The sequence below is a fragment of the Haliotis cracherodii genome, unplaced genomic scaffold (assembly GCF_022045235.1).
Source record: "Haliotis cracherodii isolate W230 unplaced genomic scaffold, xgHalCrac1.p SCAF_7, whole genome shotgun sequence".
NCBI lineage: Eukaryota > Metazoa > Mollusca > Gastropoda > Lepetellida > Haliotidae > Haliotis > Haliotis cracherodii.
The window spans coordinates 5,089,272-5,117,244 of NW_027266330.1; the positions used below are offsets into that span (position 1 = coordinate 5,089,272).

General features: G+C 39.4%; 1 protein-coding gene across 1 annotated transcript; it reads right to left on the reverse strand.

Moving 5' to 3' along the window:
* Nucleotides 1–1,019: 1,019 nt before the first annotated feature.
* LOC139447996 (serine/threonine-protein phosphatase 6 regulatory ankyrin repeat subunit A-like) lies at nt 1,020–20,596 on the reverse strand. Its single transcript, XM_071229493.1, has 6 exons — nt 20,581–20,596; nt 12,198–12,320; nt 11,508–11,585; nt 4,430–4,501; nt 1,880–3,904; nt 1,020–1,477 (listed from the first exon to the last, which is right to left on the reverse strand). Exons 2-6 carry the CDS (start codon nt 12,277–12,279, stop codon nt 1,020–1,022), a joined length of 2,715 nt encoding a protein of 904 aa, XP_071085594.1. The 5' UTR covers nt 12,280–12,320; nt 20,581–20,596.
* Nucleotides 20,597–27,973: the final 7,377 nt, after the last annotated feature.

Here is a 27,973-nt window from a genome sequence, read left to right on the forward strand (position 1 = left end):
GAAAAATGTTCTGAGGACTGGAAGGTGCTGGATTTCCAGTATAGTTTATTTATAGGACAATCTTCAAAAAGCCAGAATTTCTTGTGATGAACTTAGTTGATGATGATATTTGTACATTATGTAAGTGCTATAAAGAAGATTTATCACATAATTATTATGAATGTGAAAACGTCAAGGATTCCTGGTCACGGGTAGAAATATTTATCAACAGTAATATTGAACTTGAATTCACAAAATATACTTTCATGTTGGAGTTTGTACATACAATCATGTAGTTAACAATATTCTTGTCTCAGCGAAAAGATTCATTATCAAAATCAAGTACTAATCAACAAAAACCGTCCTTTGATGTATTCATGATTTGCAAACAAAAACAATAGAATCCATTTTTATCATAAGAAACTGAAGCAGCTGACTTCTACTCTCTGTCCATAGGCATAAAGCGTTAACAGCTGCTGCACCCATGTATATGACTAATCACTTTCTACTTCAAACATTGCGTACAGGCCTTCCATAAATAGTTTTTCATTATGTCTTCTACCTTGATTGTAAATACATTTATCGAAATACCAAATATTGAACAAGTATTATGAGTTTCAACCTTATAATGATTATAATCATGTAATAACAGATGATGCAATCCAGTCTTACTGATAGGTTTGTGAAATGACCATCACTCTGAAAGCTCTTCTAATACATATATTATTACCATTAACTCTCCTCTATCGGAACACCATACTTGTAAGTAGAATAAAACTATGTATCATACAAGTCAGCAATCTTCATTGTAAGAGGGAACAAAATTGCTACACTGATCGCCTTTCAAACCACATGCCCTTGGCCATTTTCTGATGGTGAATTTTGTGATGATTTTCTGAATTTGTCATGAGAGACGCTGCCTCTCTCTTTTTATATAGGCTCTGCTCTTTCAGAAAGCAGACGTTGCTTCTTGTGTGTTTAGGCTCTGTCATGTGAGAAAGGAGACATTGCCTTCTCTCTGAGAAAGGTTACTGATAATATCAACACAAGCAACATTTGCTTTTAAGTTGTCCAAAAGCTGTCCTGTTATCCTCCTGTTCCGCCTTTAACATCGGTGTTTGCCCTTCTTCATCTTTGCTGGTAAGATCAACTAAGTCTTGTGAGATAATGTACTCAACAATCTGTACATTGCCACCAACACGAGCGCAATGAAGGATGTTTCTTCCTGAATTATCTACTGTTGTCAAACTGCATCCTTTTTTCACCAGTAGATCAAAGACGTTCTTGTGGCCATTCTTTGCTGCTAACATTATTGGTGTTTGCCCTTCTTTATCTTTGCTGGGTAGATCAACTGAGTCTTGTGAGATAATGTACTCAACAATCCGTACATTGCCACCAACACAAGCGCAATGGAGGATGTTTCTACCTGAATTATCTACTGATGACAAATTGCATCTTTTTTTCACCAGTAGATCAAAGACGTTCTTGTGGCCATTTTCTGCTGCTACCATTATCGGTGTTACTCTACTTTTTCCTCTGCTGTCTTTGTCAACTATGTTACGTGAAAGAATACTAATAACAATCCGGACACTGCCGCCACTAGATGCTGCATGTAGGATGTTGTTGTTGTCATTATCGAGCACTGAAAGATCACACTTTTTGTTGACTAGTAGATTAAACACTTTGCTCTCACCCTCTTTTGCTGCAACAACCACTGGTGTGTGTCCATTCTCATCGCGGCTGTTTATATCAGCTATCTCATGTAAGAGGAGATATTCAACAATTTGTACATTGTCACCACAGCAAGCAGCATGAAGGATGGTTCTGTCTTTGTGATCTGTAACTTTAAGATCACATCCTTTACCACAAAGGAGATCAAAGACTTTCTTTTGACCTTGACTTGCAGCAATCATCACTGGTGTTAGTCCGTCCTTATTTCTGCTGTTTATGTCAGCTATGTGATGTGAGAGTATGTACTCAACAATCTGTGCATTGTCACTAAAACAGGCACAATGAAGTATGTTTGTACCTGAATCATCTACCATTGACATATTACAATGTTTGCTCACCAGTAGATCAAAGACTTTCTTATGTCCAATAAGAGCTGCTGTCATCACTGGTGTCAAACCGGTCTCATTTCTGCTATCAATATCAACGATATTGGGACCGAGAAGATAGTCACAAGAAAGGATGTATTCAACAATTTTGACGTTAGCACCTGAAGAACCTGCATGGAGAATGTTATTTCTATGATCATCCGTAACAGAAAGATTACATCCTTTTCTCACCAGTAGATCAAACACCTTCCTATGACCACTCACTGCTGCTACCATCACAGGTGTGAGCCCATTTTCACCTCTGCTCTCTATGTCAGCTACATCACGTGAGAGAATGCAGTTAACAAAATTAACATTATCATGATCACTTGCACAACCAGCATGCAGGATATTGTCACCCATGTTATCTACTACCAATAGGTCGCATCCTTTCCTGGCAAGGAGATCACATACTTTCTTCTGGCCATTTCCTGCTGCTATCATAACTGCCGTTTGCCCGTCCGAAGATCGGCCGTCAATGTCAGCTATCTCACGTGAGAGGATGTCCTCAACAATCTTTACATTGTCACTACAACAGGCAGCATGAAGAATATTGTGACCCTCATTGTCTTGTACATCTAAGCTACATCCCTCACTTACAAGTAGATCAAATATTTCCTTCTGACCTTCCACAGCTGCCAACATCACTGGTGTGCATCCATCCTCATCTCTACTCTCAATGTCAGCTACACCATGTAACAAAATGTCTTTGACGAACATTGCATTATTGCTATGACATGCTGCATGGAGGATGTTGCCACCACTATCACTAACGTCAAACTGATCACATTCATTGCTGACAAGTAGATCAAACACTTTCTTATTGCCTTCTTGTGCCGCCAACATCAATGGTGTATATCCATCACAATCTTTACTGTTTATATCGACTACCTTCCGTGAAAGAATGTCCTTAACAATACTGACATTATCACTGTAACAGGCAGCATGCAAGATGTTGTCCCCCAGATCATCAACTACAGATAGGTCACATCTGTTCCTTATCAGTACATGGAACACTTCTGTTTGTCCTTTCATTGCTGCCACCATAACTGGCGTTTTCCCATCCTCCCCTCTTCTCTCAATGTCAACTATCTTATTTGAAAGAAGATATCTGACTATATACACACTGTCACTACAACAGGCAGCATGAAGAACAGTATTATCTAGTTCATCCACTACCGAAAGGTTGCATCCTTTTCCCCGAAGGAAATCAAACACTTCCTTCTGTCCATTCTTTGACGCCACCATCACTGGGGTCACCCCATCCTTACCTCTACTCTCTATATCAGCTACCTTTTGTCGCAAAATATACCTTACTATATGCACACTGCCACCGGAGCAAGCAGAATGAAGCATATTGTTCCCCTCATAATCCATTGCCGAAAGATTACAACCTTCTTTTACAAGTAAGTCAAACACTTTCTTATTACCAGTGCTGGCTGCTTTCATCAGTGGAGTTGTACCCAAAATGTTCTTTTTCTCATGACTTATCTCATCGTTTGAAACTAACTCTTTGACAATGGCAGCATTGCTTCCATAACATGCCACATGAAGTATGTTATCACCAGTATCTAACACTAATGAAAGGTCGCACTCTTCTTTCAGTAAAGTATTAAATACTTGTGTATGTCCTAGACATACTGCAAACATCACGGGAGTCCATCCTCCAGAGCATATGTTGTTTATATCGACACCACCTTTGGATATCAATTGTTTCACTCGACCATATTTTCCTTCAATGCAAGCTATATTAAACACTTGATTTGAATGAGTTGGATTACTGGTCTCATGTCGAAATTGTGGCGTTGATGTCATGGGGTGTTCATTATCTGCAATGAGATGATTTTTGTTATTTGTAATTGATAAATGTAATACATTAGTCGTTTGTAACGACAGAACAACATACACTTATTCTTGCGGATGTTCACAAAGTTGTTTATGAATATTTGACCACTTCTGTTCATTACAAATGTCTATGGTTACTACAAGCTAACAGTTTTACTATCGATCAAATTACTGATGCCTCACAATTGATCAAATTCTTGACATCACTGACAAATACAATTAAATAAAAAGTTAAAATCGACGATGAACTACAAAACAAAAACAAAGATATTGTTAACCTTTAACCTTCCATTGGATTCGTGCAAAATATATTTTGATCGAAGGATATTCTTCCAGAAAGAGGACAACATCTATAAGGATAACATTGTAGGACAATAGATCTACCAATCATATCATATGTATAGCAATTCTTGTATGAGAATAGTATCGCAACAATATTATGGTTTTGTCACCCTCGGTTTGATACTGAATTGATGGCAAAACCTTCAAAAGATTGGAGACCAACTTACTTAGTTGTCTGGGACTGTCTGTGGCAGGCAGTCCATCTCGTGACGTAGGAAGTACATTGTTTGTGTAGTTTTCTGAAATGTAAAAGATATAGATTTTGTCAATATCATAATATTATCATACGACTTCCACACAACTCGGGACTAGCAGTGTAAAAGTATGCTCCAAACAAATACACTCGCACAATGTGTAGTGTGACGAAACAGATTGATGATTTACTTAATTAGTTCACCTCCAGCAGGAGGTGCATGAAAGTCATTGATAGTTGCTAAAATTTAGAGCATGTGTGGAGTAAACGCCTTCTTTGTTCATATCATAATGTAAGCATACGACTTACACAGAACTGTAACTAACAGTATTGCAGTATGTCAACACTTCAGTCCTTAAAATGCGTGACAAATAACCTCTGGTTGAGACAGATGATTTAACAGTTGCATTCTGATATTCTGATATGAGTTACGTCCCTTTGCTTTAAATATCAAAATCAAGGCAACCTGGCAACCTCAAAAGGACATTTGGTAATGTGTGAACACTCTGTGGATACGTTATGAACAAAACATGGAGGATCAAGCAACATACAGAGCTAGAATCGGAACCTTTTGTCATCCACCCGGGACCCTCCAAGTCAGCCACGTTGACAGTTACACGCCATACACAACATGTCATGATAACTCAGATATGCCGTATCGCATTATCATATGCACTTTGCTGCTGACTGCGCACCTTTCGTTGGCGGTGACGCGATTCCCGTGGGAGTCATAACACAGCTCCTACTGTGCTCTAATGACATAGAGACAAATCCAGGCCCAATAACTCTCCAAGAAGTACAGGAGAAAATACTATCAGAAATAGGGAGCATGAAATCTAAGATACGAAACGTCAAAGCAGATTTAAGCACACAAATTTTGGAACTAAAGAATGACATCCTCACTATCAGTTCTAAATGTGAAAAACTGGATGAATCTTTTACAGAATTACATCGTGATCTAAACACTATGAAACAGAACCATGATATAATGTATGATGACATTGATGCACGTTCAGGCAAGGTGGATACTGTGTTTGATCAGATGTCAAAAATTGATAACGAACTAGATAGACTTGAGTCCTATAGCAGACGTGCTAATATCATCATCCACGGGATACCGGAAGCTGAAGGCGATGAAAAATCAATGGCGTGTAAAGATACTGTATTATCTGTCCTCAATGAACATGCTTAATTCAAAACGTGGCAACCATTGGACATTATAAGTGCGCACACACTTGGCGTTAAACGTGTAAATGCAAATCGCCCTCGCCCAATGATTGCTGAGCTACATTCGTCTGACGACAAAGTTCGTACCTTGAAAACGAGACCCACATTCAAGGAATGGGGACTTGGAATTTCTAGTGACCTAATGTCACGTCAACGTCAACAGCTTCAGGCACTTAAGGGAACCAACACGGGTATTTCAAAGACGGACGTTCGGTAACAAAACCCCGCACCATGGAAACAGTATCAACAACGTTTAGCACTGATCTTTTCATAGAAGACCGGATGGAACAACAGTGTCACATGCTCCTATCAGCTAGGATATTGGCCGAGACCCGTATAGTTTTTCACAAGATCCTAGCACTATCAACACCGGTGTTACGTTAAACGCTTATTGTCTAAGCGAAACATTCACCTTTCTAAGTTGGAATATTAATGGACTTCGAAACAAAATTGATGATGCTGATTTTATATCATACTTACAACAATTTAAAATAGCATGTCTTGTGGGAACTTTTGTCGACTGTAGTTTTGACAATAACTGGTTAGTTGGTCCAGCAATAAAATTATCTGACTACGGAAGGCTGTCAGGTGATATTGGTGTATGTGTCCATCAATCCGTCAGTAATTTTTGTAAGTTAATTAAATCAGATGTAGATAATCTCCTGTGCTTGAACATATCAAGTGTTACTTACAATTGACAAGAACGTAAACTTGCTATGTACATACATACCACAGGCTGGTTCGCCGTATTATAACCATGTGGTCTCAAATTGTAGTATTGATCATCTTGAAGACTTTATGTTAGATAATCAGTCGCAGCTTAAAGATTCTATCAGTGTAGTCTGTGGAGATATGAATGCTCGTACTGGTCAACAAAACAGTCCTCTAGTTGATATACAAAACGGTTTTGTTCATAGTAACTGTTCATTCCCAGAAGATGAAAACGTATGTGTTGGAGATCGGAAATCCCATGACAACGTTATTAATAAATTTGGTCAGATACCGCTAGATATGTTGTATACATTTCAGTTGTTCATTGTCAATGGGATAGTGTATGGGGATACCCTTGGAGAATTTACCTATTGTGGAAACCAAGGTGCGAGCGTTAATGATTATTTTATATGTTCCCCCGATTTCTTCGATTATATTAAGTTGTTGAACATTGGCGATCGTCTAGAATCTGATAATTTACCTTTGGTATTGACCTGTAAGTTCCCTCATATGAATCAAACACATACCAAATTAAAATATGAGGGTGTCACTAAGAAAAAACTAATATGCAATGACGAACTTTCGAACAACTTTCTAAGCAAACTACAAGAAAGTATAACATAATTTAAAAAGTTACCTCTAGATAAACTTAAAACAACAATATTGAGGGGGCAAACGTCAGCAGCTTGTATGAGAAAAGAATTAAACCTGAACATGGATAAAACTAAAACTTTTAATACTGAGTGTAGAATTGTAAGGTGTAATGCCCGCTAAGCGCTGCGAAGATTTAGAACAACCCGTACTAGTCTTGACAGAAAAAAAATATTGCAAAAGTAGGAATAAATATAAAAGTTGCTGTCGGAAATAGAAATTTGATATGCGTAGACATAGACAAGACAAACTGAAAAAGTCTTTTAACAACCCTTCTGCGTTCTAGAAACAAGTACAATCTCTTAAGAATAGATCTTCTGCTACAGATGACATACCAAAGTCACAGTGGCTGAGTCATTTTAAGAAGGTTTTTTCAAATGATGCAATATTCACTATGGCAACTGATGATATGCAAAATTGTTTTGGTGAATGCTACACGGATGTTGATGAAGTTTTGCTAGATTCACCCATTGTTGAAAACGAAATATTAGATGAGATAAATCACCTCAAGAAGGGAAAAGCTGCTGGTCCTAATGATGTAGTTATTGAAATGTTGAAGTGTTCTAAGTTTGAAGTTATGCCTTTTCTTTGCAAATGTTTCAATAAGCTATTTGAAAATGGAGTTTTCCCAAGCAATTTGTCATGTTCTATAATAATCCCCCTGCATAGAAAAGGACCCAGGAGTGACCCAGATAACTATAGAGGTATTTCATTAATGAGCATTTTAGGAAAAGTATTTACTATAATATTAAACAATCGAATTTCAAAATGGGCGGAACCATATCGTCCAGGCTACAATTTGATAGTTCAATTTTCAGCGGAATCAAATGCCATTCTAACAGCACTTACATATATTCAAAATCAGTCAAGGCATAGGCAGTTTATACTATTTTCAGACTCTCTTTCGTGTCTTCAGGCTATTGAACATACATCAAGTCATCATCCACTTTTAATCAAAATTGCTGAATTAAGGAGTGTTCTCGCTACTGGCCAATATGACATCGTTTTCTGCTGGTTGCCTAGCCATGTTGGAATCGTTGGCAACGTAGTGGCTGATACTGCTGCAAAAGCAGCACTCAACAAATCTGTGACACCACTTAAAATTCCATACAGAGATATTAAACCTATTATAAGATCTTACATCAAAGATCTTATGCAAAAGAAGTGGGACACCCAAGTAGGTATCAATAAATTACATGAAATTAAACCAACTATCGGTTACACTTACTTGGGCTGTCAATCCAGATTTGAAGAGGTAATTATGCGACGATGTCGTATTGGCCACAGCAGATATACACACGAGTATTTATTGACAGGTGAGGATCCTCCATTTTGTATCCCTTGTGATGAGAGAATCACGGTCAAGCATATCCTGCTTGACTGTGTTGATTTTGCCATCACAAGGGATAAATATTTCAAATCATCAACTATCAAGGATCTTTTTAATGGTACAAGTTCTCATTTAATCATTGTTTTTTTAAAGGATATTGAATTGTTTGAGAAATTTTGATTAATATGTTTTGAAAATGTCTATCTGTCGTTTTAAATATTGGTAGATCAATTCTGCAAACTGAGATTGTCAGTGGCTGTATTCTTGAAGGGGGTTAAAGTACTGTAAAATTATTGTCCCCCTGAAAGAATACATAAGTTCCAAATCATTCAAAGTACATTTGGGTCTACCCCGTTTTTTAATCGTAGCTTCTTTGTTAGTTTTAATTGGTAGCTACAATTGCTTATAATCGCTAGCGGCTGAAGGCATGGTGTAAATCTTGCTGGGAAGCCGTGAAGGAAGCAGAAGTATTGTAAGTCCCCACGGTCCCTAGTATGGTGGCCTAACTTTGGATGCTGGCGATCTCTAGCTCGTTTTTATCATGTATTGTTATGTATTGTAATAACGTTTTATCCTTCATTACTAGTTGTAAATATGTCTGTGATACTTTAGTTATTTTACTGTCCTTTAGAAAGTTTACACATATTTCGTATGTATGTTTAAATTGGTGTAGTGACGATATGGCTGAAATACTGCCGATGTGACTGTAAATCTTAACTCACTCACTCACTCAAAATGGGCGACCATGTGTGATAAGATTCTTGAATTTCAAGCTGGCTTCAAATAAAGTTTTTCCACTGTAGATCATGTATTTACACTTTATGCACTTATTCAAAAAACCTTGTCACGGCGTAGGCATAAACAGTTTTTTTACTGTATATAGCATTTGTAGATTTTAAAAAGGCTTTTGATTTTGTCGGTCGCTTTAAGCTATGGACATGTCTACGAAAAGCTGGTTTACGTGGGAAAATGTTTACTATTCTAAAATCTATGTATTCTAATGTGAAATCATGTGTTCGTTGTGGGGATAGTTTAACATATTTCTTTGATTGTCCTTTGGGCCTACGACAAGGCTGTATTTTGAGTCCGATCTTATTTTCATTTTTCACTAATGAATTATATTACGAAAAAGCCGCCAGTGGTAAACATGGTATCCAAATGTTCCGAGATTGGATAGAAGTATTAATGCTACCTTTCGCAGATGGTGTCATTCTAGTGTCAGATACTATTGATGGTCTTCAAAGGCAATTCAATATTTGAAGTACATACACGAAAGAGTGGAAATTATCAGTAAATTTGGAAAAACTAAAATTGTGATTTTCAGAAAAGGTGGTCCAATAGCGTCGAAAGAGAGATGGTCATTCGATGGTCAGTTAGTCAATATAGTAGATCACTACTTATATTTAGGAATCTGGTTCTCACACACAATGAATTTGAAAAAAATACCCTTGACGTGTCCTTGCGTGCAAAGAAAGCTTTAATAAGTGTAATGTCTATTTCTCATAAAGTGGGATCGATGTCACAGAATATCTTCTTTAAGCTCTTTGATACCCAGATACAACCAATTTTATTGTATGGTTCTGAAGTATGGGGATTTCAACGTTATGACTGTTTAGAGAAGGTTCACTTATTAGCATGTAAAAAGTTTCTTTGTGTCGGATCTTCTACACCAAATTGCATGGTTTATGGTGAATGTGGTAGATACCCATTATATATTAACTATCAGATCAGATGTTTAAAATACTGGTTTAAAATTCTTCATATGCATGAAAAACGTCTCCCCAAATTAGCTTATAACATGCTTCTACATTTAGATAACATGGGAAAGAGTGGGTGAGTTAATGCTTTACGTCACATCGGCAATATTTCAGCCATATCGTGACGAAACAAAATTTGACATTAACAATATATATTAAGCAGTATAAAATTCTGCCGACGAAGGGCAGTATAAAAACTATCATATCACAGATTTGTTAAAATAGATAACTAACTTAATCATTAGACAACAAATTATAAAAACGGGCTATAGATCGCACATGGGAAAGAAAACTTGGACATCGCATATAAGAAATATTTTATTTTCGCATGGTTTTGGTTTTATATGGCTATGTCAGTCAGTTGGAAATGTATATATGTTTCTTAATGAATTTCGGAATCGGTCTATAAATATGTTCTACCAAGAATGGCACTCCACTTTCGAGGATAGTTCACATTATGAATATTACAAAACTTTCAAAACTTTACTTCAACCAGAAATATATTTATCAGTACTCACTACGGAAAACTTAAGAAAACAGTTAATTAAATATCGACTTGGTTTGCTAGACCTATTTGTAAATTAAGGAAGAAAAGTGTCCATTGAAAAAATGAAAAGAATTTGTCCATTGTGTAATCTAGAGATAGAAAATGGAATTCATTTTGTGTTTGTCTGTCCATTTTACAATGATATCCGAAAGAAATATATAAAAGATTATTTAAGAGAAATGTCACCAATAAACGCCTTTGAAGTTATGCGGACGACAAAGAACGAATTCAATATATTAAATTTTTCTCTTTATATTAAGCATGCATTAGCCAAAAGAAATGAATTAATCAAACAATCTGTATATCCCAATGTGTAACATATATGATTGTATCTACATGCGTAACTCTTTCTTGTATATGGGCCGGTGGCCTTTTGTACAATAAACTTCTTTGACTTTGACTTTGACATTCTGATATTCATATGAAGGTATGTCTTTCTCTTTTCAAATAACGATATTTACCAATTTTTAAAATGAATAATTGACGTTCTATATAATATTTATAGCATATTTGGCAATATGTGTAAGGCAGAAAACGAGATCACATTATACGTCAGGAAAACAGAGCTTTAAGCCTGGCGCTTCTCAGTTATAGTATAGGTACTCATGAGTTTCATGCAAGGAAGTAACCAGTTTTTTGTTCAAAGGAGATTGTAAGTGAGTCTCAAAACATGCTGCGTCAAACATTATCTTCACCGACACAACAGAGTTTGGGTTTGGTTTTATCATGTAACAATCAAAAGGCAACAGCTCCAAACATCCATATGAGTTAGATTTTTTATTCATATTAATCGATTAATTATAAGGATACCAAATGGCCAGTATCTTACCAATATTATATATTATCCCAGACACATTGCCACTTTCAATACTCGCATGATCAGTTCCGCCTTGAACATGTAATTGTCCTGGAAAAAAACATGTAATATGCTGTAGAACGTTAGTGTGGGTCATCATAATATTAATAGAGTACTCTTGACTATTCTGTGACAACTTGATGGACCACATATGATCAATTTCGGTACACACAACATATTGTCAAATATACCAAATGTTTTGGTCTCAAGTTAACATTCCAAGTACTCGTACAAGTGTTTGTAATTACTGGATGTACCACTACAGCTCTCAGTACTACAAGTACTACTACACTACTGATAACAATGACAACACTGCATGTTTCAATTAGCGCACTGTTATCATGAAGGATTTGTCAAAGATGTCCCTATACATCTTGTTGATTGGTTGATTGTATTGACATATATGTCTGATACAAGTACTGATCCTCTCTTTGGTACATGTATGAATTGTAACACTCTTACTGAAATGGTGATGTATAATGTATCCCATGAAATGCAACGTTTCTGTGGTATCTCAGTTCGTGACTTAAGTGACATTATCAAGGCTACCTACTCAGCCTTCATTTACTACAGAAAATGAAGTTGATCTTATACCCGGATACACATACTAAAAACATTTTGAATGTGGTTATTTACCTATAGCCAGGGGAGGAAACGTGGAGCCTACATCTTTTGTTCCTTTGGGTCTCCTTCTCTGTTTGGTTTGCACAGCCTTAGATTGGAGAACACCTTTTTGTGAAGCCATGATGCAGAACTCAAAACCACAGGATGAGAAGAGGAACAGTGCTGAAAGAGACATAATTGATAATTGATAATTTATGGTGTTAGCATTATCTCTGTTTGACAATTCAATGTGAGTCGATATATCAAGTCTATGTTCGTCGGTCATTCGTTCGTTAGCACCTAACTAAATACTTTTCTCCTCCCGAACTAATGAACACATCGAAATAATTTTCACAGAACTTTTCCTACTTTTCTTTTTTGTTGATTGTCAAACATTCTAAATGGCACCTACAGCAGCATTTATAGTACAGAGTACAGCTATCTTGATTCTGGAGCATCGTCGCTCTGTATCCATGCTTGATGTTTGATGGTCATGAGGAAAATATCCAGCAACTGGTACGTGACTTCTGAAGCTCATTAGGAGCCCACAGAATTTAATAAGATGATCCTGGTAGGTCATGATCCACCTATACTGTTTTTGTCACATCGAATGCATATATATCAGCCAGATCTACCTGAGCACGGGAACGTCTTTGACAGGATTGCTCTACAGCAATACCATATGGATGAAATGACAAAATAAAAGACGTTGGCAGTCTTTCCAAATAACGAACTGCCAACGTCCATGCGTTGAGGCTGTTTAGCCAAACATTAAAATAACACAACATGCGTAACATGCTACGTGAGTGAGTGAGTTGGGTTCAACGGCGCTTTTACCAGTATTCCAGTCATATCACGGCGTGTCAGCTTAATGTGGGAGAAAAGCCCGAAGTGATGCAGGTCTCAGACGTTTACCACTTCGGTGAAACCCACGAGCACGGGTATGGTGCTGACAAACCTAGAACATAATCGGGGCGAACCGGGATTCGAACCCACAATCATAGGTTTCTGACGTGCCTAAGGGACGTTACTCTGCACAGCGAATCGCGGCGCCTTAGACGAATGGGCCACCCGTACCCCCTTAACATGCTACGATCAGTGAGTGAGTGAGTTATGATTTTACACCGCATCGGCATATTGACAGAACTGGCTACCACACTGTCTTCAGGTAGCACTGTTTGGGATAATTCCAATAGTTATAAATGAGGACATGTTATCAATGTGAGCGGATGGTGATCATTCCTTGGCCACTGTCGGCAGGGGGGCAACAGAGATCAGGAAGATGCCACCACTGAGGCAATTGTTGATAAAATACATAAGATTCTTGATGAACGACGACTCTCCACATGTAACATAGTCAGCACTTTTGGTTTCTGAACTTCGGATTCTTGATAAGAAACACAGGTCCATAATCTCTCACGAGAATTTACGTTGTTTTGAAGTAGAACCAGCTGGTTTTGTTCACAATCATTCATTTCTGTATTTAAGAAATTGTTATAATGCAGTGTATGTTATTGTTTAACAATGATTGTATCTGTGTTACATTGTTTCTGTTGAGATTCGGTTGACGCTCATTGCATTGCATTTGAGCAGTAATTAGTCGTCAGGAATGAAGTGTCATTTAATCTAAGCAGTCGTCAGGAAGTTACTATATTTAGATACTAGTGTGGTGTGTAAACTTCCGGAAACGGCGAGACTGGTCACGCATTGTGTAGAACCTTACAGCATTGTCTGGATTGTTCTTGGAGCGATCGAGTTGGAACTCTATGTAATTACGTAATGGCCAGACCCTCAAACTGCAGACATACCCCTCCTCATAGTAGAACAAGCAAACTTAGGTTTTCCTAATGTTTTTGTATCAAACAGACTAGAAAATAGTGGTTGTGGTCAAATATGTTGGGGTCATAATGCACTTTCCTGTTGTAAAAATAGAGAAAATCAAATATAGTCCCCGAAAAAGGTAGTGTATACATTGAATCCTTATTTTTATCATTTGTGATAGTTTATACATAGTAGACTTAAATTATTATAATCCTTTTAATTATAGTCTCTAACAAATTGAGTTATTAGTAACAATAAGCCAAAATATGGTGAATCTTGCTCTATTTTCCTTTTCCAGTTTTTGGAAAAAGAACTGTAATTAATTATTAGTATTATCAACCAAGCCATTTGATATTTCAAAATGAGCCTACACGTCTTATGATGAGATGAAAGGTTTGCCTTAAATCAATGATTATTTAAGCCACCGAGATGGTATACTTGAAGTTCAATGTCACTCTGAAGGTCAAGTTCTAAATTAATGCATTAATAGTATGAAAAATCCTGCAAATGCACATACAACTATCATAACTGGTTCTGTGTATGCACAATAAAAACTCTACCAGATCATGTTGTCATTTTCGTCCAGGGATTTGCATTCCGACTGTATGTTCCTTTTGCTCTGCGATGCTTCAAGTGTCAGTCCTTTGAGCATGTCTCTGCTAAGTGTAGGAGCACTCATCATGTGTGCGCTAAATGTGGAGGGAAGCACAAATATGAGGAATACAATGAAAGTTCGCTAAAATGTAAGAACTGTGGTGGTGCTCACTCTGCAGCATACAAAGGCTGCATTAAATACCAGGAAGCTGTCCAGATCCAGAGAGTCAGAGTTGAGGGTAAATTGTCTTATTCTCGGGCTGTTCGAATGGTGCGTGGAGATTTTGATATTGCTCATGAACAGGTTCCAAAAGTCAATAACCCACCTCCTGTAGCTAAACCACTGACTCCAGTTGTTCCAATTTCTGATGTTGTTTCGCTTCCAGTCATAGTGACTGCTAGTACTCAGACTGAAACTCCGGAAGTTGAATGTAAGTGACATTATGCCTGATTCTTCTTTCAAACACGTATTCAACAATGTCTCTTCTGTTGATTTTCTCAACTTTGTTATTTGTATAGTTGCCAATCTTGGACCTACTCGTACATTCAAGTCTGATGGTCTCCAGACTATAGCATCAGCTGCCCATTCCCTCTTGGGGTTAAAATTGTCCCCTGATGATCGGACGAGCATGGGTAAGGGTAAAAATTGGAATCTTAATCCATTCTTCTTTTTTCTCTCTTGATGCCAGATCAATAAATTCTAACGGTCCAGGATTTAAAGTTTTTATTAACAGTCTTTACCCAACCCCAGATGTTATGTCTTCAGGAGACATTCTTAAATCCTAACCAGCAATTCCTTTGGGAAGGTTATGTCTCCCTACGTAAAGATCGTCAGTTTGGTTTTAGAGGTGGTAGGGCTAAACTCACTTACTCACTGTCATTTAGTGAAATAAGGTTCCACCATCCCAATTACAAGGGAATGAAGTCAATATTCATTTGAAGGATAAATGACCAGTCTCCATTTTTTATGTCTATAATAATGCTATTGCTACCTATGATGACTAATGTTCTCTATTGAATATGTCAGACAATCTTAAAGTAGTGTGTGGTGCCTTTAAAGCGTGTGGCAGTTTCACTATTCTATGAACTATCGAGGTAATTAGCAAACCTTTATTATGGGCAAGGTGTAAATTGGCCTAGTTGCCTGAACACCTATAAACCTTTCTAATAATCAATCAATCAATCCTTCCGTTTGACTAATTCTAATCACATTTCATTTAATGATTTTGGATATTTTGAGAAAAGTGGTTGTACATCTACATGTATGTGAAGCTTCTTTTTTTTAAGAGTATATTTTTTCTGTAAGAACAACAATGTAATAAGATAAATGTCGAAGGTAGAAACTTCACAAGGGAAGCCAACAGTTAATTGGCTCTCATATGTATCTCGGAATAAAATAGTTCCTTAAAAAGAGAGCTGACATGAGAGTATGCATGCTCAACTTGCTTTACAGGAAAGTATGTTGAAGTTTGTCTACAGCAATTTATTCAACCAATATCATCATTAAATAAGAAGGTTCTGTTAAGAACTACCTCCGTAAATCCGTCACAGTGACAGCGTGTCATAATACTACATCATGTACAAGACGTCACAATGGCCAACACGATAAACGTGACGGGAGAGAGTTTCGAAGTTGTTTATGAACCTGGGGCTATTAAAAGTGTCTGTCATCATTGATCAGTTGGCAGATCATTTAAAGGTGATTATAAATATGTGTCAAATAATACTAAGGTAAATTCACTGAAAATGTCTGCCTTGATAGAGATCGATTCGATACTACGATGGATTGGATGTGCATTTCTTAGTTTTGTTCACTAGGTTGTGTCTAGTGAGGACATTCGTGAACAATCATGACTCTCTGACTTTTCTTAATGTATACTGACACGTTGAGTCCAAGATTTAAGGGTCTAAATGATCGGAAACAACGCTTCTGCATTTATTCGTGCAAGAGAATTCCCTGGGGTTTGCCAAGGCATGTGGAAGTAGTCCGCCAGTATATACGTCATTTCAAGAATACAGTCTCGTGAAAAACCTTATGCCACTTATGTTAACCCCAGACAACATTGATTATTGACAACTGACCAATAGTGGGTCTGCAGGGCTCGTGATGAAAACGGAACTGAACTGAACCAATACAGTTTAATTTATGCTTTATTATGCTGATACTGGTTAATTTGCATCTGTCTAGATCTGGCATAGTCACATTGATATTACATACTGTTTAATCATAACCTACCCAATCCTGGCTTGGCACAAGTGGACAAACACCAGATTACTGATCCAGTGATCGATATTATGAGCACTGCGATCGGGGCACGAATTGAGAAATTGTGCTTCTTGATTTGCGGGGCAATATTGAGACATAGTTACTAGTATCTATGATATATATGTGTCTATATCTATATCAATATGTATATATGTGTGTATGTGTATGTGTGTGTGTGTGTGTGTGTGTGTGTGTGTGTGTGTGTGTGTGTGTGTGTGTGTGTGTGGATGTGAGTGTGTGCGTGCGTGCGTGCGTGCGTGCGTGCGTGCGTGCGTGCGTGTATGAGCAGTGGCAAATGTGGACATAGGTATGTATACACGCCTTTCAAATGAGGACCCAAATCCAATTGAGCTAACTCAGGTCCAAAATGTGAGAAAAAATATATAAGCACATAGATTATTTCGCCGATATTCATGGTGTCGCCCACACAATACTGGCCGACATCACCGGAGCACCTTCCATTTAATGACACCATTACGTTTTTGTGTCTGGAGCAGATGCAAATGTAGTCTACTAGAAGCGAGACTCTCTGTATGTGTGTGTGTGTGCGTGTGTGTGTGTGTGTGTGTGAGAGAGAGAGAGAGAGAGAGAGAGAGAGAGAGAGAGAGAGAGAGAGAGAGAGAGAGAATCGACATATCTTTGATTCTTCGTAATAGATTTGATGATGAACGTAATATTCATATCAATGTATTCAAAGGTTCTTACACGATTTCCTGCATATAAATCACCACAACCCAACCCCGCCAAGTCACCCAAGTCGCCGCAATTCGAATTCTCAACTGGCGGGGACGTAGTGAGATCTGTGGCGTGGTAGGCCCAACAAAACGACACTCAGATCTGCTCATGTTATCAAAAGAAAATTCTGGAAGGCAATTTCAACATCCGAGGTTTAAAACGATACAGTCCGCCTGAAAACAAGGCGTCCTGTGAAGGGTATGACCCTAACGGCTTAACAGCTTACATTTGATTGGCAGCGGTATGTAGATGAAATTGTACGTCCTGTCGTATTCCGTACGCTAGAATTATCGGCAGAAATCTTGCCCAGGTGGTCACCGACAAGAAGCAGCTGACATGTCCCCAATGAGCATGTATCACCCAACATGGTGTACACACCAGATACAGATCTATACGCCCAAAAGTCATTTCACAGACAGTTATCGTCATTACACCTTCATGATCATTTCATCTTATATTTTACGTCTTTTTTGTCTGTAGTATATAGTTTTATGCTTCGTACTTACTCAAAATCAATTTTAACTATTAAGCAGATAAAGACATTAGTACTTCTCATTGGAAAACAAGTATTATGTCACCACTCAAAATCTACAGAACTGTGATTCTACTGATATGCGAAAAGACACATTGAATCCTCACAGAAGAACACTACACAATCTATTAATAGACCTACAAATAACACGACACAATCTTCGAGTTGAAAAACTAACACTAGTTATTTTTATGCTTGACCGACTATGAGTCAAAGCTTTCTATTTCACACATATTAATCTTTTCTGACTGCAAACGTACTGAATATTTACGCTAAAATATATCCTCTTTCAAACGTTGGGCTGGAGGAGAAGGGATGCCCGAGACAAGCTACAAAGGGCATGTGCGAGAATAGCATTTAATAACAATCCATTTTATTATTTAATCGAAAATCTACCCGAGGTGATGACAATTGGAAGGCGGACATATAATTAAAGCATTCCATCAAATGAAGTGTTTGTACCCAGTTCAAATTTAGTAAAGTCAATGCTGATGGTCAAAACACGTAAGCTACACCCTACTTTAGAACAAAGCTGAAACCTGCGGACGAAAGTTTAGACTGTCTTTTCGCAGTGGCAGTAAACAATACCATTCAATTTTCTTTTATGTTGGCCTATGGACTAGCGATGCGGTGTCTGCAATGAGCGGAGCATCTGCGGGCTATTGCATGCTGGGAACTGGTAGAAGTAAGCGTGCAGTGGCCAATACCTTTAATGTTTTACAATGTGTGATTAGCACACTATGGAACAGGTACCAACAAACCCCAACGTATAACGATCGACTCTGCTCAGGGTGTCCCAGGTCAAGGACAAGAGTACAGGGTCAATTGAAAATTTGAGCTAAGACCACTTTCATGATCCCGGGGCCAGGTCTTATCAAAACGAGCTCAGATGGCCAATCAACTTGCTGAAACCTTTTATCAGGTTACTGGTGTTTGAGTAGCAGGTCAGACGATTAGAAACTGTCTACACACATCTCATCCCTATGCTCGACGGCCATGTTGTGTCGCGCCTTATATAACGTCGGAACTGGGGTAACATCGTCGATGGTAACATGTCATGTGACCGTCCAGTTTCACTTTGCACTTTTCCGATGGCGTAGTCGTGTCTGGCGACCTCGAAATGAACGTCAAGCCAATGTCAACCATGAGAGATTTGGCGGTGATTTGGCTATGGTGTGGGTTCGCTTCACTGGGCCTGACCGAACCCCACTCCATATTGTGCAAGCAGGGCTCTCGGGACACTACCAAATCGGGTCAACAGACTGACACCTTTTGTTGTCCCGTTTGCATGGCATGTGGGTCGACATGTGGTCTTTCAGGACAACGGCTATGCTCACCATACGAATCATCAAAGTTTACCTTCATCAGCACAGAATTCCATGACCAATAATGAGCCTTAACCCTTCCCCCATTGAAACATCTAGGTCATAAGAAAACGTGCAACTTTATAAATAACATGGTTAAATGCATATAGCCACGTTTCGATGTCGAGTCTCACATCGTTATCAAGCTGGAATGACAACAACCAAGTGATATAAGTATATAAGTGCATGATATGTTGTGATAAGCAGCAGATTAACATTGACAACAACAGGTAATAGATAACAAGTAGCAAACAGATAACTGGATGCAGCCAAATTTACAGTGAGGAAAACAAATAGCGCACAGGTAGTGACGTACAGGGATAGTGAAGCTGATTTGATCCTAATTAAAATAATCTATTGCTTCACTAGATCTTTAAGGCAGGCGAGATGATATACGCTTCTCCGTTGATCAGATGTTTGTGACCACGGATTTCTAAAGCTTCTTGGAGTTTCCTCTTGATGAAGTCTTGATGTTTAACAAATAATGACACAATAAGATCCACAGCATACCTAACCTTAAGACTTGGTTTAGCTGTAGCGCGGTGCTTCAAAATGTACCCCATGTGTACATATGAGAACGACAATCACCAACAGGCTCACTTCACGAGTTCGTTTCGCTCACTATTGACATTATCGAGATGGGGGTTGAAATCAATATGACTTCCAGATATATAGTAACGTAATGTAACATGTGTAGCCCCGAGAAAGGACCTTGATACTATCTGTTACTAACACCAATTGAGACACGGGAGATGGAACCGCAGCGGAGAGATCGACAGCCGATAGTGCTTCATGCGTCACTAGGATTATTTGAACTACACTGGCCTTGAAGAATGTAACTTAACTTAGATTTTTTATGTGGCAAGTGTCAGACATTATTATTTTAGATGTATCGATTCTGACCCTACATACTCCTTCGTTTGCCCGGACACATTGAGTTTTGTACCGTTGAGATAACTCAACGTTGATATCGTTGCATAGAGGTGGTTGGTGGTTTGTGCTACAACGTACATCACCACCCTTTGTCTATTAGATTAAATAAAAACCGTTATATAAACATATATATTGGACTCTGATTTCTGTTCACAGTATAACATTCAAATGTAAACATACAAGCTAACGACAACTTACCTCCAACACGCCTCCGTGTTTACTGCGCAGTGGGCAAGACTTACAGGTAGTGACTGTACAGTCACCTACATAGCCTATCTGCTTAACTAAACATATTGAGGAAGGTAACTCACCCGACGGTCACGTGACTGGGAACAAGGATATAATAGTGGTGTAGGAGCCACGTTAGTGGTGGGTTTTGTAACTGGCCTGGGTCATCTTTGCTGAATTTTCCATGGCGACATCTTTTTTAACTGCTTTATTTATGCCCCCCTGAAATTACCTTTCTGAACGGCATAGCCTCTCTGTGTCCTCACCCTGTCTTCTAAGGTACAAATACATTCATCTGTGGCCGAGCGTGACACAACAGGGGTATTAGCTCTAGTCTAATGCAGATAACTAAACTAATATCTAAAAAACTTTACTGGTAAAGGTAGATTGGCACATGGAGATATTTTCCTTTCGCATGAAAACATTTAACTTACATATTTCATATACATTCATTAACTTACACATTTCAGATCCTGTTTAAGAGCATTGAATGTCAGATAAGTGATAGAATAGTTCAATAGAAGCTGAAGAATGTAAAATCGTGGCAAGTTGCTGCGTCCGCGCGATGCTGCCTGTATACAAAGGTGGCATGACAAATAGAGAATCTCACCCGAGTGTCTTTTGATATCAAATATATCAACACGTTGATAAAAGTGGAAAAATTCCGAGGCTTGCCGAGGGTTTTTGCCACTTTTATCAACGAGTGTTGATAAATTTGATATCAAAAGACACGAGGGTGAGATTTTATTTATCATCCAACATCATTCTTTCAACTTTTTCAATTTGTAGACAGTAATTAGCAGTGTCTTCAGTGTAAAAAGTATTACTAACAGCTTCAGTAGCAGAGCCATTAGTGATGTCATTTGATTGGGACGTCATGGTAACCAGTGACGTCACAATAACCAGTGACGTCACACCGTCACGGTGACGTCACATGTGCACTGACTGCTTGGGCGTGTCAAGGCATTGTATCAAGGCTTATCGACCATTCAGAGGGATGACACTGACGAGTCAACATCGGTTTCGGGGGGTCATATAAATGTTGGACTCGTCAAGTTCAACGTTGGTAATGCTGTAACTGACAACGTGTCTTATTTTATGACGAGAGTAGGTTCCAGCTATTCAGAGCCGACGGGATAACACGGGTCTACCGACGTGTGGGAGAAAGAACGGGTCCTTGTATTCAGGACACTGTACCGTGGCGGTGGCAGTGTGATGGTTTGGGTGGGATATGTGGGCGAAAGAGAACATAACTGGTCATTGATGGAAATCTTAATGTCCAGCATTACACTGACCTTGTGTCGTCGGGTTAATGTTCTTGCAGCGCAACCACAGGTTCTTGCTTCAACAGGACAAAGAAAGACCTCACACTTCGTGTTGTACAAGAACAACATCAAAGTTTTGCCAGGGCCAGCCATTTCACTGATATGTCACGCATAGAACAATCTGGGATCATCCTGACCAGAACATTCCACACCGTCCCAATCCTACAATGAACAGAAATCAGATGGGACAAGCACTGGGAGGGAATGATGACGTCATTAGATGCCTAAAGAACGTCGACGTCGTGTGTATGCCTGTATGTTGGCACCCGGAGTCACACACATTGACGAACTGGCATCTATTAAGTGCCAATAATGTTAACTCTCATATCGTCCTGGGTGTAACATGGGAAATCGACCATTTACTGTGTAGGATCTGCGATGTTGACAATAGTGTGTGTTTATCAGAGTTAATGTTACCTTAAATTAAAATACTAGTTTCTGGTTGGTTAAGGAGCGGGCAATTATTTAGACTGGTGTGCACGCCCTACTAGTGTGACAGTTCCGCCAGTAGGACAGGGTACCGATTACAGTCCTTGTAGCCCGCTGACAAATCAATCTGAACGCATCTTAGGTAACTTATCTGCATAAAGATCGTTGAGTTTTTATAACTCGCCTTTTGCGTCGTCTGCTACGAGTATGGCTACCTCCGTGAAACTGAACTCCGAAACTATAAAAGAATGTCAGTAACTTTAATTCACGTACAACCGATCTCGAGGGGTATATAGTGTGATGTACCCAGAGCCGTCTAACTCTTATTATATCTGATTCTATATGATAACGCTTTCGAAAAACAGTAGTAGCATCAACATGTGCTTTGTGCTTTGTTTTAATCCTTTTAAACTTTCATGTATCGCTTCATGGCTGATATATTACTTATGCGACGTTAGATTTTAACTCACCCATTTATGAACGTCAGTTTAGGCCCCAATACCGACTCTCTGAAAGTGGACTATCTTTGGCTTGTTCATACAAGCCTAGTAATGACTCCTTGCCGAACCAGTATTGGGTCCGTACAGAGCGGAAGTAGAGTGTCAGTGCATTGTGCGAAAATGTAGTTTGTTTGATTATTTTTTAACGCCGCATTCAAGAATATTCTAGCTATATGACGGCTGTCTGTAAATAATCGAGTCTAGACCAGACAATCCAGTGACTGACATCATGAGGGTCGATCTACGCAATTGAGATTCGATAGCGTGCATTGACCAAGTCACCGAGGCAGATCACCCGATCCCGTTAGTCGCCTCTTGCGACAAGAACTGTTGCAGAAGACAAGTTGTAACCCGGTTCTTCATTGGGCGAGAGAGACTTGGAGATTATAAGCCAAAAATTACATTACTGCAGGTTGTTTATCTTGTAACCAAGTTCTGGGACATAGTTATAAATGGAAAAAATATCTGTTTTTTGTAGAGCGTAGCTGAAAAAAATATCAAATCTTGATACAAAATTCCAGCCCCCGACAATATCAAATGGTCGGTCCCTAAGCATCTTCCCGAGGCAAAACTGTCCACTAGCCTTTTTATCAAAGTCTCCAATTTTAATGACATATTAAGTTATGGACATCTTGATGTCTACTTTTAAAGGCAATGCCTACTTATAAAGGCAATGCCTCACAGGCACGGGGTGTATATACTCCTCAGGAAGCTGAGAATGAGTCTCGAGATGAAAAATCGGGTGGCAATTGGTCGAGGTAATAATGTAGCACTTTGAGCATGGATAGTTGACATAACTCAGAGATTAATCGCTCTTAAGGAAACCATAGGCGACTGTGCTCTCTCTCTCTCTCTCTCTCTCTCTCTCTCTCTCTCTCTCTCTCTCTCTCTCTCTCTCTCTCTCTCTCTCTTATTGACACTGGTACACATACTAATATGCGGATATTGCTGTAAGAATTGTACACTAAAATAGTACAACGATCGTCATATTTTCACATCTCAGGCCTTCATTAAGCTACATAACTAAAGATTACGAATTTCTATATCTTTCACAACATCCAGGTGTCAGCGGTTTAGCGGTTGTATCCATTGAAGATGGTGTTTTTTTAAGAATTGCATTCAAGTAGGCTGTTATCTTTCCAAACTGACCCTTATTATCCAGTCGGACTGACCATGTGTGCCGACCCTGTGACGGACGTAAACACACCAATCACTGGTTATCTGAGGGATTTACCTTTGCGTCCGCCTGGCCAGGTAGACGAACATAATAGGCCACTGGCTCTCAGCTGGAGTGACTGGTCAGTCGCATATCTGAAACATTTGCGCCGGTCAGTTAATGCATTGAATTTACTTTGAGAATATGCATATTAATTTACCGATATAAGATTATTAAGATATATTTCTAAATAGGAAATTGGTGTTGTAAGAAAACAATGACACTGCAATAAATATATTTTTTACACGTTCGTCTTCAATGGGGTGAAAGCAAACAATTTATGCACTTTTGTGTTTTCATTTTCCGTCTGTCCTTAAGCTGTATTCTGTTTCGTTGATGGTCGCTGATCTGAGTGGTTTGTCCCTGCAGTTCAGGATTTGCAACAAAAGATGACACCCAATCGCGTGGCGGAAGGTCCGGGGTTCGATCCCCGACCGCGTCATACCAAAAGACGTTAAAAGATGGTACTTGTTGTTACCCTGTCTGGCGCTCGGCATTAAGGGGCTCAAACAAGGACTGGTCGGCTCGGGGTCAGTATACTGTGTCTGAGAGGGGTATTCATGTTAAACTGAGGCATGGTATCTCAGTGACCTAGCACTATAAATCGTCATCAGTCCGGACTAGTGCAAGCAGCCACACAAACACACACACACGTACATGCACGTCGCTATATAAGTGCAATAATCTTGGACGCGACGTTCAACCCCATTTCACCACCACTGCAATCGCGTGAAGTATTTAATATATAAAATATTTAACGATGTTCGTAAAACATGTTCATGTTGTGGCTTTTGTAGCATGTGTTTTAGTTTGCATTTTGATTTCTGATAGTTGTTTTGACACTTTTGAAAAAACCTTTCCTTAGTAGTAGTTTTAATTTCGCTTCCATATATTGGAAGGTTGATGCTTACTTCTTCTCATTAAAGTGTCGATTTAGCTGCTTTGTCGGCATGTTCGTTATCAAACACTCCTATTTCAATGTCTTTGCCTAGTTTACGGAGATTGTCGTAGCTTTTAGGTATCTGAAGTATTAGTTTTGGACCTTTTTCGTGATTTTGTCTTTTTATAGCCTGGAGCCTAATTAATGAGTGGGTTTCTCTATTTAGTTTGGTGGAGAGAGATATGCCGACTTGGGGAATGAAAGAGTTGTTTGGTGCTGTGTTTAGTTGTAAATCATTTAGGTTGTGCGTATTTAAGAAGCTTTGTAATCTTGAACGCGACGTTATATCTCTTACGACAAGCATAGTCACCTTCTACGGCAAGCATGGGTTTCTGAAGACCTATTCTACCCCGGATCTTCACGGGTGGGTAGTAGGGGTAGATGTGTAGGAAAAAACATGTCTCCGAGGGATTTACTAGAGATTGTAAACCCTCACATGAGTGAGTGAGTGAGTGAGTGAGTGAGTGAGTGTGTGAGTGAGTTGGGTTTAACGCCGGTTTTAACAGTATTCCAGTTATATCGCGGTGTGGCAGCTTGATATATGAGGAAAGCCCGAAGTGATGCAGGTCTCAGACGTTTATCACTTCGGTGAAACCCACGAGCATGGGTATGGCGCGGCAAACCTAGAAACATAATCGGGGCGAAGCGGGATTCGAACCAACAATCATAGGTTTCTGGCGTGCCCAAGGGACGCAACTATGCACAGCGAATCACGGCGCCTAAGACGACTGGGCCACCCGTGCCCCCCGCCCTCACATGAGGGACGTTCCCGAATGTGAGGTTTACAATCTCTCGTAATCTCGAGGAGGCATGGTTTGTCCAACTTATAAACCGACTCATCGCATAGACAACGTTTTTAACTAAATAACTGTAATAAAAACTCTCAAATGTATAACCTGGATCGGAGATGAAATATCGCCTGCAGTCGTGAACTCGGTTCAATGAAACGGTGCGAAATCTGCACGTGCGTCTCGCAATGGCACGAAATCTGCACGTGCGTCTCGTAGTCTGTTCGTAGTTTTTGTTCTATCAAGGGTTTACAATGATTGTAAGCCCTCCTGCGAGGTGTTACCAATCGTTGTAATACCTCGTACAGTCCGTTGGATTCCATCTGAGACCGATGAATTGCTCACAACAGTACGAGGTGTTACCACAATTTCAAGAGCTCCATATCGAGTTACACAAACAGCCAGTAGGCTTATAAGATGTTGTAATAGTAATAGTAGTGGTGGTTGTCGTCGTCGTTGTGGCGGTGTAGTAGTAGTAGTAGTAGTGTATTAGTAGTAGAAGTAGTAGCGACGGTAGTAGTACATCATTCTATCAGCAGCTAGTTTGACTGTTCAGATTACCGACAGCCCACACTGAAAGATGGAGTGTCTGTGCCACATGTTGGATTATATAACGCTAAACGACTCATTTACGCTATTCTCTATACACAACACAGGTGTACATGTCAATCCCTTGTCTATGACATTTGTCTATGAACAGTTCGTGTTAACATTCATGCGGTTTATGTCTCAATATATCTCACAAGATCGGCTCTGTACTCACAAGGCCCGTGAAGATCCGGGATAGAACAGGTCTTCAGCAACCCATGTTTGCCCTAAAAGGCGACTGTGCTTGACGTAAAAGGCGACAAACGGGATCAGGTGGTCAGGCTCGCTGACTTGGTTGATGCATATCATCGATCCAAATTTCGTGGATCGATGCTCATGATATCAATCACTGGATTGTCTGGTCCAGATTCGATTATTTACAGACCGCCGTCATATAACTGGCATATTGCTGAGTGCGGCGTTAAACAACAAACCAACCAACCAACTATACTCACAAAACGGTATTTTCAAAATAAATCAAATAAGGTATGGTGAGGTGAAATGGGGTTTAACGTCGCCTCCAAGATTATTGCACTTAAAGCGACGTGCATGCACGTGTGTGTGTGTGGCTGCTTGTACTAGTGCTAGCACACTGAGACACCATGCTGCAGTTTAACATAGTTACACCACTCAGACACAGTATACTGACTCTGAGTCGACCAATCCTTGTTTTAGCCCCTTAATGCCGAGCGCCAGACAGGGTAACAACAAGTACCATCTTTTAACGTCTTTTGGTATGACGCGGCCGGGTATGGAACCCATGACCTTCCGCTCTCCGGGCGGACGCTCTACCACTATGGCGGTCTAAATCAAATGAAGAGGGGGTGAGGTGAAATGGGGTCGTGCTCATATAGCGACATAATTAGTCCGGACTAATGCCGATTTTATAATTCTAGCCTGCTGAGCTACCATGCCTCAGTTTAACATGAATACCCAACTCAGACACAGTATACTGACTCCGAGACGGTCAGTCCTTGTATCAATACCTTAATGCTGAGTGCCAGACAGGGTAACAACAAGTACCATCTTGTAACGTCTTTTGGTATGACCCCGCCTGGGATCGAACCCACGACCTTCCGCTCTCTGGGCAGACGCTCTACCACTACACCACGGAGGCTGTCCACCAATGTGAGGAATGGAACCGGTCTTCGGATGACCGAGCGAATGATTTATCCTATAGGTTACCCTCCCTCCCCCTGCAAGTTAAAGTGCTTACTGGTAGGGATCCCTGTCAAATCAAATAACACGAACGTATCAATCAGGTTAATTCTGAAAATGTGTTTTAATGAAATCCGTAACACGTGATAATAAAGTTTACTAATATGACATGCACGCCAATAAGGAAAGGCATGAAAAGTACGACTATTCTAACAATACTGACTGAATATTGCAGCGATAGCTGGTGGACAATGGGCGTTGAAACCTGGATATTGATCAAGAATGATCAACTTATAATAATAGTATTGGTAAAACATTGCGTGTCCGATGATTTTACACGATGTTGATTTCCACTGTCTGGCTGATGTCCCATGAAAGGTGCAAGGCTTGTCACTCGAGTAGAGCAGGGTCGACATGTC

Coding starts and splice junctions, on each gene's coding strand:
- LOC139447996 (XM_071229493.1), bottom strand. CDS start 12,279: ATGGCTTCACAAAAAGGTGTTCTCCAATCTAAGGCTGTGCAAACCAAA. Junction 11,586..12,197: donor CAAAGGAACAAAAGATGTAG/GCTCCACGTTTC, acceptor GTTTTTTTCCAG/GACAATTACATGTTCAAGGC. Junction 3,905..4,429: donor AGACAGTCCCAGACAACTAA/GTAAGTTGGTCT, acceptor ATCTCATTGCAG/ATAATGAACACCCCATGACA.